This window comes from Pipistrellus hanaki (assembly GCF_964339955.1).
Source record: "Pipistrellus hanaki genome assembly, chromosome: 4".
NCBI classification, from domain to species: domain Eukaryota; kingdom Metazoa; phylum Chordata; class Mammalia; order Chiroptera; family Vespertilionidae; genus Pipistrellus; species Pipistrellus hanaki.
Genome location: NC_140506.1, coordinates 99,505,013 through 99,517,535, shown reverse-complemented (window position 1 = coordinate 99,517,535; position 12,523 = coordinate 99,505,013). Strand labels below are relative to the sequence as shown.

The 12,523-nt window shown below is 46.9% G+C and overlaps 1 protein-coding gene across 4 annotated transcripts in view; it reads right to left on the bottom strand.

Moving 5' to 3' along the window:
* METTL9 (methyltransferase 9, His-X-His N1(pi)-histidine) overlaps positions 1-12,137 on the bottom strand; it is a 39,758-nt gene extending 27,621 nt beyond the window's left edge. For 3 of the 4 annotated variants that reach the window (XM_084882764.1, XM_084882765.1, XM_084882766.1), the window contains exons 1-2: positions 11,767-12,137; positions 548-738 (exon numbers count right to left, since the gene is read on the bottom strand). In XM_084882764.1, coding sequence (XP_084738890.1) covers positions 548-738; positions 11,767-11,931 — 356 coding nt within the window. In that variant the 5' untranslated portion in view covers positions 11,932-12,137. The remainder of the gene's footprint in view (positions 1-547; positions 739-11,766) is intronic. The other variant, XM_084882763.1, reaches the window with a different exon arrangement.
* Positions 12,138-12,523: the final 386 nt, after the last annotated feature.

Sequence of the window (12,523 nt, the reverse complement as noted above, 5' to 3'; positions counted from 1 at the left end):
GTTTACAGAAGTCTGCTGAGCCTAGACATCACATAAGAACAGATACAGGACCTTCACTTGCAAGAAGCCAACTCCCATGGCTTGGGGCAGATCAGATGCCCCCAGAAACTAACTCCTGGGACATGTGCTTAAGGCCAAGATCTGACTCCTCAGCCCATCTATGACAAGGGCTTGGGGTCAAGTATCGTGCTACACCCCCTTCATCAGCAGCAGCAACATCACCCACTAGAAATGCAGACTCCTAGGCCCCACCTATGACCTACTGGCTCGGTTTAGCATTTGAACCAGGTGAGTCCTGCGCACATCAGAGTTGGGAAGCACTGCTCTAAGTACTTCCCAGAGGAGAAACGCAGACTAAGATGAATGAGGTTGTCGAATGAGGCTGTCGTCGTGGTGAACTTGAAAAACAAGGCTGAGACACTGGACCTAGTGCCAAGAATTTTGACTCACTGCCGAGGTGGTCAACGTCCTGAACAAGATCTCCTTCCCTTTTCTTTATCTTTTTTTTAACACAAGGGCAAAGAAAAGACATCCAAAATTCACTTACCCATTGATAGATGTTCTAGACATAAACAGACTAAAAACAGATGACACAAAGGAGTGATACAGTTGGATAAACAGCCAGCCCGATTTCTCAATGCTGTTGTTTAAGAAGATCTGTGTTCCTTGGTCGAGGTAACTCTGAACAAACACATCCTGGAGTGATTCACATAATTTCTCTCTGTTGCACACGTACCACTGGAAAAAAAAGGAAGAAGAAAATGAAAACACACAACTGTAGCCTCTGGACTCTGAGGTCAGGGAAACTCTGCTGGCCTCTCCTGCACTGGAACGAGCACAGAAGCCATACCCAGCACTGCGAACCCTGTTCTCAGGTCAGAGCAGTCAGATGAAGCAATGATTTAACTCATTTAACCAGCAGACAATTCAGTGACAGAATAAGCATCAACATTTAACCCTCTAGAGACCAGATTATGCTGCCTTTTCTTCCTGTGGTCTATATACACCATTAAAATACTGAGTGTGCTTTACCAGATCATAAGACATTCTTACAGACAGGGCAAAACGTGCTTGAGAAAGATTATGCAGTTACTCCAGGCCACACTGTGATCAATAAGAAGATAACATAATCACATGCTAAGAATCAGATTTCCAGGAATACACTTTTCAGAACAAAATTCAAGAATTTTAACTGTGTCTGAAATTTAATCTTCCATAATAAGTGTTTTCCATTTGCATTTAGAGTTAGTGAACCAGCAGGGGGAATAGACGGGCTCTGCCAATCTTTTTTTATTTTTTTTACTTTTATTTTGAGGAGAGAAGGGAAAGTGAACAAAATAAACTCATGAAAAAAATAGATCCAGAGACATAGAAGCATGAAACAGACTGTTGAATCTCAGAGGGAGGGCGGAGGTAAGATTATGGGGGAAAGGGATCAACCTAAGAACTTGTATGCATATATGCATAACCAATGGACATACAAGAAGGTGGTGAGCCAGGACCAGTTTGGCTCAGTGGATAGAGCGTCGGCCTGCGGACTGAAAGGTCCCGGATTCGATTCCGGTCAAGGGCATGTACCTTGGTTGTGGGCACATCCCCAGTTGGGGGTGTGCAAGAGGCAGCTGGTCGATGTTTCTCTCTCATCAATATTTCTAACTCTCTGTCCCTCTCAATTCCTCTCTGTGTAAATCAATAATATATATATATATTTTAAAATAAAAAGGGTGGTGAAGGCCTGGGGCAGGCTAGAACTAGTTAAAGGGGATAAATGTAATGCTTTCAACAACCAAGATTAAAAAAAAAGATTGTGAGTGCCAGGTGGGGAGGGCCATCGGAGTACCTGCTCATGGGCAGGGGACTTCTTTTTGGAGCGATGGAAATGTTCTGACAGAGTGGATGGCTGCACAACACTGTGAATGTACAGCACTAAAAAGCACAGAATTGTATATTTTAAAAGAATGGATCTTATGGTATATGAAGTATATCTCAATAAAGATGCTATTTTAGAAAAATACACATATAGACATCTAGATTTTTATTTCCAGAAATTAAAAGTATTTTGAAATTTGAAGTGTGAAAGCAATCTTCTTTAAAAATGCAAATTCTTAATCCAAATCTGATCACATCACTTCCCAGAAGCCTTCGGATAAAATCCAAAAAGCTCAATCTGGTTTAGGAAGCTCTACATGATTAGCCCATTCTGCCACAGCCTCCCCTCAGGACAGTCCCTATCACCCCACTAACACCTGGCGGCTCCTCTCCCTGCTGCCTCCCAGGGCACCTGTTCTGTTCCCTAGGTTTTTCACTACCCCTTCCCCCTTCCTCTTCACCTGGTAAATTCAATTCATGCCTAAACATTTCAACTACGGTTCCTTTGAACTTCTACACTAGGTTGAGAACCCCATTCTAACACCCTCTCTTCAGAAACATCTATGACCACTGAACTAAAAAAAAACTACATACTTGCATGTTCAGTGTCAACCATCCCAGGAAAACAGAAAGTTTCATAAAACCAGGACAATGAATGACTTCATTGCCTGGCACGGATACAGATGAATCATAAATGTCCATTACAGGCAGTCCAACAGATAGAATGTGGACTTTGTCGACTCCTAAAGCTCCAAGGGTTTTTCACAGCCTTGCTTACATCCAGTTCTGCAAGGGGTGGCTGGCTCCACTGCCCACCACAAAACTGTGTTACCTGAGCAGGCAACGGACACTGGCTGAGGCCCCCAGCCAAGCACTCTGCACCTCCTGGCTTCTGTGTGGGGCAGCTGGGCCTGGGCAGCTCCCGCAGGCTCACGTTCCTGGTCAAGGTGTATGCTTCAGAAGGAGTTTCTTTCACAGAAGCGTCCCTTCACCTCCACCCAGTGTGTCTGCTTGAGACTCACTTTCAGAGAAGCAGGACTATTCTGTCCAATTAAATTGGACTGGATGAGCTTAGAGAAGAGGTATTCTCATCTACACAGTAACTAAGTTATTACAGGACAGCGTTTCTCAACTCAACACCCCTGGCATCTGGGCCGATAACCCTTGTCACCAGGCCGTCCTGGGCACTGCAGGGTGTTAGCAGCAGCCCTGTTTCTACCCATTAGCGCCAGCAGCAGCCCCTCGTGTGACAGCCAAAATGTCCCAGGCATTGCCACAGGTCCCCCAGGAGGCAGAATCCCCACTGTTTACGATCCCTACATGGGCTTCCACAGGAAATGTCATCGTTCTGACTTTCCAGCAGCGTTTCCTATGTAAGCGTAACAGTGGTGTCAGGAACTTATGGTCCAGAGTGGGAATCAGAAACCAAAAGAAACAAGTAGCCGAAACTGGTTTGGCTCAGTGGTAGAGCGTCGGTCTGCGGACTGAAAGGTCCCAGGTTCAATTCCAGTCAAGGGCATGTACCTTGGTTGCGGGCACATCCCCAGTGGGGAGTGTGCAGGAGGCAGCTGGTCGATGTTTCTCTCTCATCGACGTTTCTAGCTCTCTATCCCTCTCTCCTCCTCTCTGTAAAAGATCAATAAAATATATATTAAAAAAAAAAAAAAAAAAAAGAAACAAGTAATGGGATTGTGATGGTGGCCAGGCTTAAATGAGTGGCCCCTTGCCCTTAAGGCAAGATGCTGACTAGAGAGAAATCTTTGTGGGAGCCCCTGCGACCTTGGGCAGTCCCCCTGGAGTTCTGCCCGAGACAACCCAGCTTCAATGAACAGCTGTAATGAGCTCGCAGCACGTGGTCTGCAGACTCCTGTGCATTTTCAAGCCAGTGAGTCCCTTGAATGTGTGCTCCTCCAAGACCATAAAGACAAAGGTGCACAGATAAGAACAAAGATTATGCCTGTAAATTCTCACTCCAACTTTGTTTAACCTAAATAAGCAAATATTTTAAATAAAAAATTCTAATCAACCCAGAGTTATGCTATGTGGTCATCTGCTGATGTCAAGTATAAAATGGGGTTGGATGTGATAAATAAACATACATCTTCTAAAAATGACAGCAACTAACAGTGTTCTCCCTACTTGCAATAAGACTTCAAATAGTCTAACAATCAGCCAAACAATGAATAGCCAAATCAGGTAGATGACATAGTTTTGGAGGTACTGATGGTAAAAATCAAAATAATAAAGTACTGCCTGCTGAATCACTCCTTCAAAGTGTAGAAATGCAATTTTCTTTTTTTTTTTCTTTTCTTTTTTTTTTAAAGTCTATTTTATTGATTTTGTACAGAGAGGAAGGAAGAGAGATAGTTAGAAACATCGATGAGAGAGAGTCATCGATCAGCTGCCTCTTGCACACCCCCTACTGGGGATATGCCCACAACCAAGGTACATGCCCTTGACCGGAATCAAACCCGGGACCTTTCAGTCCCCAAGCCGACGCTCTATCCATTGAGCCAAACCGGTTTCGGCAGAAATGCAATTTTCTTACAAAGCTATTAGAGGCCTGGTGCACAAAATTCATGCACAGGGGGGTGGTTCCCTCAGGTGAGCCTGCACCCTCTCCAATCCGGGACCCCTTGGGTGCACCCTCTCCAATCCTGCACCCTCTCACAATCCGGGGCCACTGGCTGCTATCAGCTCACCTGCCTACCTGCCTGATCGCCCATAACCACCTCTGCCTGTCTGCCTGATCACCCCTAACTGCTCCCCTGCTGGCCTGATTTCCCCTAACCACCCTGCCTCATCTCACACCCAGAACCCAGGATTCCCTCCTCCACCTGGTCGCAGGCACCCAGGAACTAGGCTTCCCTCCCTCTGGCCGGCTGCAGGCACCCAGGACCCGGGCCGGCTTCGCACAGGCTGGCTGCAGCCGCAGGGGATTGAGGGGCAGGCCGCTTGTCCCTCTCCCAGCAGGAGGCACAGGAGCAGCCACTGGCATCCAGGACTGTGGGGCGGGCAGCTTGTCCCTCTCCCGGGCCACAGCCTGGCTGGTCCTCATTCCTCTCTTGTGAGCTCATTTGTAATTGGCTGGTCCCCATTCCTCTCCCCAGTGTTGAGTGTCTGAGCTGTTCAGGCTTGAGGGTGTGAGGGCGAGACAACCATTTGCATATTAGCTCTTTATTATATAGGAGGATATTTGCTTATCAGACTGAGGGATAAAATTTTTTCTGAAATTATTTTTTGGAGTTCCTCAACTAGTCAAACATGAGCTATATAATATAATGTTCTTTTATTCCAAAAAATAAAGGATTTGAGCACATAAGAACTAGAAAATTATTTTTAAAAACCAACTTCCTGATGTTTGGTAATGTGGTATAATAAAAAATAAGTATTTGGTCTTTATCCCTGGTTCCACGCAGAGCCCCTAAAACTCTTGAGTGCTAAGAGCAACTTCTGTAAGCTAATGAGATAGGGTGTGGAATTTTCAGCCCAGCCCCCAACCTCCAGGAAGGGGCAGGGGCTAGAGACTGGGTTCCATCTCTAAAGGCCAATGATTTAAATCACACCTAATTATGAAACTTACACAAAAGTCCCAACAACAGGGTTTGGGAATTGGTGCTGCTGAACGCACTGGTGAACTGGGGGGGTGGTGTGAGGGGAGAGTGGTGGACTCTGCCCTCCCCCTGCCCACCCCAGCCCTGCTGTCTCCTGTGTGGCTGTTCCTGAGCTGTACCCTTTTAATAAACCAGTAAACATAAGTGAAGTTTTTCCTTAAACTCTACGGGAATCTTTCTAGCTAATTACCTAACCTGGGGACCCCAGAATTTGTAGTTGAGTGGACCATGACCGTGGGCAGCACCCAAGGTGAGGGCAATCTGTGAGCGGACAGCAAGCTCCGGTCACTGATGTGACAACAGGACTCATCTGCAGGACATCCAGTTGATGTCAGAGAACTGGAGAATTGGTCAGTGACAGAAAGAAAGACACCACAGGTAAGAGTTTTTTCCTGACATTAAATTTGATGAAAAGCATACAAACTGGATGAAGGCCAGCACTCAGAGCGTTGTCCCACCCTTGTCTGATGAATGGCAAACACTGCAGCTGGCATTTCTGCACACCTCGGCATAACTTCCCACCCACACAGAGGGGCACGGAAGCCGGGCCATTTCCTATTGCGAAGGCAACCTGTTTCACAGGTTTCCTAGGTGGGGCATCATGAACAATGGAAAAAGCATTGTTCATGATGCTCAAAACCCAGCTCCACCACCCTCTTGAACAATCTGTAAAGTAGGGGTGTGCCACCTACCTGCCAGAGTTGTCAGGAAGATTAGCAGGGATAAAGCATGTAAGGTGCCTGGCACACAACAGAAGACAGTAACTGCAGATGTCCTGCCCTTTCCTGCCCAACGTCCACAAATCCGGGCAGAGGAGAACTGAGGTTCAAGGGAATGCCTAAGATCACACGTCATTGGTCTGGGCATGTAGCCCTTCTCAAAAGCAATAAGTAACCAAAGATCTGAGGTATCCAAAGCCACTAAAAACCATCAGGAAGGCTCCACTGATGGGGTCCTTGAACACAAAATCTTTTCTACTACAAGGATAGCCAGATCAAGTCCAATGACATTGACTTGACAGTGAAGAACTCAAAAATCATATTCTACATTTTTCAATACAAACCAGTGCACACATCTCATCATTGACACCTTCGTGCATCTAAACTCATCACAGGCAGCCCTCAGCTGGTGTGGCTCAGTTGGCTGGGCATCGTCCTGTGCACCAAGAGGTCACTGGTTCGATTCCCCAACAAAGTACATGCCCAGGTTTGGAGTTCAGTGCCCTGGCGGGGTGTGTACAGGGGACAACTGATAGGCGTTTTTCTCTCAGAATTATGTTTCTCTCTCTCTCCCTTCCTCTCTCTGTAAGATCAATAAAACAATAATAAAATTAATAAACACAGCACAGGCATAAACAGTTAAACGTTCACTATTTTTCTACTAATGGTACAAACCAACCCAAGGCCCCCACACATTCATGAGGGGAACAATTTACACCGATTAGATTAAGTTGCTTCAGCTTTGCTTTCATAAACAATTGTCAATTATTCCTTTCAGATAGTTAGTGTTAGTATTTTATAATAATGTCACCGACCAATTCTCCAGTTCAAAACCCAACTCCACCATCACATCCTCAGATGTGAACAAAGCTTCAGAGGCTCTAAAGAACAGTCTTTTGCTAGAAGCTGCCATCCTTGTTTAACTCACAACCTTCAGCCGGTGTTTTTAGGGCAGTGCCTCCAGAGCTGGCTTTGAAGGTCTCCGGACATTTTATATGCCCTTTATGGCCCCTGGTATATCCAGCAGGAGAGAAATCCCAGTGTTCCAGGAAATCAGAGCAAACGTTTGTTTAGGGTTTCAGCGCAGGTTATTGGGAAGGAAATAACCCCTTTTCAAAGTCTCTTTGGTGTCCAGCTGCAAAGGCCTCCAGGCTCTTGAAGGCAGCACAGAGGACAGGGGTCTGCCAGCGTCTGTCTGGCTAGCTGGCTGACTGCCCTGAGCATTAACTTGTGCCTGACTTCAGTCCACCTCCACAGGTAAATGGAGAGCTAGGTTTCCGAATCTGTCCTTTAGCACAACCTCTGACCTCTGGCTGTGATGTCCAAGTATTTTTCCATTTAGGAAAAACCCCCAAATCATATCAATTCTATCTTGAATCCATCATCACCTGCATAGCACAGTTCTAAGCTTATATTATGTGAAAATATAAAGTCAAACACACATACACCTTAATAATTGCAGATATTGAATGTTGTCTGTGCTTGTAAAAAAAAAAAAACATACAGCATGTCATCTGGAGAATTCTCTTAGCTTTGGCTCTGGGGAGTTCTATAGTAATTCTCTTTTCACTCCATCAATTGAGAAACTATTGAGCCCTAGCTGGTTTGGCTCCACAGATAGAGGTCAGCCTGCAGACTAAGGGTTCCAGGTTGGATTCTGGTCAAGGGCACATGCCTAGGTTTCAGGCTTGATCTCCCATGAGGGGCATGCAGAAGGCAGCCAATCAATAATTCTTTTTCTCATCATTGATGTTTCTATCTCCCTCCCTCTCCCTTCTTCTCTGAAATATATATGCTATTGATTGACTGTTATTTCCAGGAACCTAGTTGGTGGGGCATAAGGGTCCTTTCAAGTTTCAACAGGTCTATAATATGTTCATTAACTTAAAGTACTAGATGCAATACATAGAAAAGACTAGATACAAAGTTTCTGTTGTCATTTGCTTAAAAGTCCCAAGTCTGCCAACACAGAAAAGCGATATAACTAGTTTTTCCCCAATCTATCTGCCTTGCAACCTGTAATTAAGAATGTTCTGATAAACCGGTTTGACTCAGTGGGTAGAGCATCCGCCTGCGGACTGAAAGGTCCCGGGTTCAATTCCAGTTAAGGGCATGTACCTTGGTTGTGGGCACATCCCCAGTGGAGGGTGTGCAGGAGGCAGCTGATCGATGTTTCTCTCTCATTGATGTTTCTAACTCTCTATCTCTCTCCCTTCCTCTCTGTACAAAAATTAATAAAATATATTTTTTTTTAAAAAAAGGAAGCTGAAGTTTTTCTCTGGGAAAACTCTTTTTGGTAAAGGACCAAATAGTACATATTTTAGGCTTGCAGGTCACAAAGCAGCAATTACTACTCTGCTGTTGCAGACGGCAAGCACTCGCAGACAACAGGTAAATAAATATGGTTGCTCTGGTCTAACAAAACCTTATTTGTGGACACTGAAATTTGAATTTCATAAGAAATTTTCATGTTACAAAATATTGTCTTTTTTGCAACCACTTAAAAATATAATTTGCTTCACACAAAAATAAATGAGCGTACTTTGGCCAACAAGCCATAGCCTTGCTCTAAGGTAAGTCAGTCCTTGCTTCTCAATTGCCCAAAGCAAAACATAATCTGTTTTGAAGCAAGCACACCAAACCAAGTTACTAAAATGGCGCTGCTGCTGTAGTCTCAGAGCTGTTGTGGCTCAAAGGAGTCTGGCATCCCTAGCTCTCATAACTAAATAGCAAATGCTAATGTCTAAAGATTGCCCAAGTGGAAGAGGATTCTTTTATCCATAGAATCCTCCATTTTAATTTCTTAATAAAAGTAACCGTTAGGAAAACGGTCTAAGTATGGTCCAATCAAATCCATAACCCTGCTTTCCTGCAACTCCAAAATAATCAGAGGTGACTGGCTATGGAACCCACACACACAAATGAACACTGGAAGACCTGATGTAAAACTATTAATTTAGCCGAAGCCGGTTTGGCTCAGTGGTAGAGTGTCAACCTGTGGACTGAAAGGTCCCAGGTTCGATTCCGGTCAAGGGCATGTACATTGGTTGCGGGCACATCCCTGGGAGGGGGTGTGCAAGAGGCAGCTGGTCGATGTTTCTCTCTCATCAGCGTTTCTAGCTCTCTATCTCTCTCCCTTCCTCTCTGTAAAAAATCAATAAAAATATATTTATAAAAAAACTATTAATTTGAAGAGGGTAAAAGACACTAGAGTTAAATTACTTCACAAGCAACACAGTTTATAAAGTAAATCCATGATCCCAGAATATGGAGGTGTTGGGGGACAGGGAGTAAGTTTACAGTTGTTTATGTGGTTTCTATACCTACATTTCTTGTGCTCATTTTAACCTTATTCATGGACATTTTCATAAAGTAGCTGTAAAATTTCAAAATAATGTCAGGACTGATTATTCTAAGGAAAAGAGCTTAGCTCCCCCTAAATATACAGAAGGCACGAAATCAAGTCTTCACCTTGGAGAAATTAGCTGCCAAATTGTTAGTGGAACTGATTAAAACAAACACACACACATGCACACAAACACACATGCACACTCATACACACACCAAAACACACGCATACGTGAGCATCTGTGAAGCATAATGAAGTAAATGAAGTATCTGAAACCAATATTCGTTTTTCTTAGACGCTGACTCATTAGACAGCATGGGGGAACCTGGGGAATAGTAAACTGAGGGAAATAAGCCAGAGAAAGACGAATACCACATGATCTATCTCACCTACGTGTGGAATCTCATGAACAAAATAAAGTGACAGACAAAATAGGTGCAGAGACATGGATACCTGGAACAGACTGTCAGATCGCAGAGGGGAGGGGGGTGGAAGTGGGGACAGAAAGAAATTAACCAAAAAACTTGTATGTATAGCCCGTGGACACAGATAATAATGCAGTGGAGGACTGGGGTGGGGCCAGGGCCGGGTAGAGGGGGGCAAAAGGGTAAAAATGGAGAACATTTATAATATTGTCAACAATAAAAATTTTAAAAACTTTTAAAAAATACACCACTAAAAAAGGCTCTATTCTGAGGCTGTATCTTCGGCTATAATTGTACCCAGATTCCATAAAAATCAAAGAACTGAAACAGTTTTTTTGTTTTTTAAAATCCCTCCAATTTTATGAGCATTGAAGGCATCAAGCAAGCTGCAGGAGAGGTCGCAGGCAAACACCTGCAGCTGAGAGACTCACTCACCAAGCACGGCATCGGAAATAGCTGCCTGTGGACCCTCTCCAAGCAGCATTCCCACCAGCTGCTGAAACGGCTTTTCTAACCCATCATTTCCACCACTCTCTGTATTCCAGACGGAGATGTGACATTTTGGTAAGTTTACATAATCACTACAGTGCACCAGAGTTATCTAAAAATGACTAGCTATGTGAGTAATTAATTCACGGCAGAGAATGTGGCTTTACAACTTAAGGTCACCTACTAGCTTCATGTTCACTCCTAACAATATCATAGGAGTTATTACCTAACAAATTGCAATCTCTGTGGGATTACCCCCCCCAAAAAAATATGAAAATATATTTCTTTTAAAAGTAGAAAAAGGACCACTATAACTATTTGCTAATTAAGAATTAAATGCTATTTTTCTAAATGAATTGTTTTACCTCCTTAGATAATTCTTTACTTTCATTAAAATGCATGAAATCGACCTGAGTGTAAACTCGCTGAACTCCCGGCATAATAGGAAAACAATAGAAGAAAATGAGAAATCTATGAAAATGATGTGACATAAAATGGGGAATAATAGTTTCTGCTTTCCGGAATGGCAAACTGTACTATAAATGCTAGCTATCCAGGCCAACAATCTGGCAGAGTTCAAAAGCCCGTTTTCAATGAATGCAAACTGTGAATGGCATTACGGTCACATTGGGAATATCTCACCCTGAACTCTACGCTGACCTGCACAGACTTCGGGAAGTGGCACAAAACGAAGCTAATGAAGAGGACCGGCCGGCCCCACTGCAGCCACAACTCTCAGAATTCACTGGGGCCCGGTCCGGTTTAACACCCGCCAGAACGAGCTGGCACCCTCCGTCCTCCCATCTTGCCGGACACGCGCCAACATCAAAGTTCGGAGGACACGTCGCTGGGTGGAGGGGAGGACGGAGGGGGGAGGGGGGGAGCGAGGCCGGTCAGACCCATTTTTAAGTGCTCCAGGCAAATGTCACCGGATAAGCCCATCCCGGAGGGCTGAGCGGCTGGCGACACACCGTTACACTCTTTCCGGCCCTTTGTATGCGCTGAGCTTCAGCCAGACAAAAAGAGGGGCCGAGGCGGCGGCGCGTCACGGCTCGGCCCGGTCCCACCTCGGGCCCGGCCGCGCGCCGGCGCGGGAACAATGCGGGTCCGGGAGGCCGGGGCGCCCACGCCCGGGCCCGCGGCGGGGACACCGGAGGCCTCCGCAGCCGGGCGGGCAACAAAGGCGTCCGGGGCCGCGGCCGAGGGCCGGGCGGGGAAACTTTCGGAGGCCCAACCGCCGCCCCGTACAATGGCCGCGAGCGCGCGAGGGCCGGCCGCCACGCCCCCGCCCCGCCGCGTACCTGGTGGTTCTCCTTCCCGCCGCCCGCAGGCGCCGCCGGCCCGCCCGGGCCGCTCGTCATGTTCCCGTACAGCGAGCGGGAGAGCGGGCTCCGCAGCGTCCACATCCTCCGCGCCAGCCACACGGCCGCCAGGCTCAGGAGCAGCCAGCCCGCCAGCAGTCTCATCGGGGGCCGCCTCGCTCCGATCACCGCCGGCGCCGCGGCGAGGAGCAGGACGCGCCGCCACCTCCGGCCGCCGTCGCCGCCCGGGCTCGAGCCATCGAGCCCAACTCGCCCATCCAGCCCCTGCAGGGCCGAGGCGGGTGGGAGGGGCGGGCCGCGCGCAGCCTTCCCGCCGGCCCTGCCTTTCCGCCCGCGGAACGCCACTGCGCCGGCACGCGTTTCCAGCCGGAGCACGAACGAGCGGGCGCGCTCCTTCCGCCCAATCAGCGGGCTTGGCGGCCGGGAGGCGGCCGGAACGCGCCCTCACGCTTGTGGGCCGGTGTTCCTCGGAATGGCGGAGATGGTTTTAATTTCTCAGGGTAGGTGCGATCCCTTCCGAAGGCGGTAGCTGAAGCCTCCAGGCCTTTCCAAGGGGTGGCCGCAGGGTTCCTGGTCTTCCCTAGCTTTGGTGGTTGTCTTTGGGCCGCTCGGCGCACCCCGCCGCCAGAATTTTACCTGGCTGTGCAGATTGGCGGGGAACTAAGCTGGGAGTCTCACCTCCCTGGACACTCAGACCAAGGCCTTGGCCACGGACACTACCAGCAGGGGAGGGCAG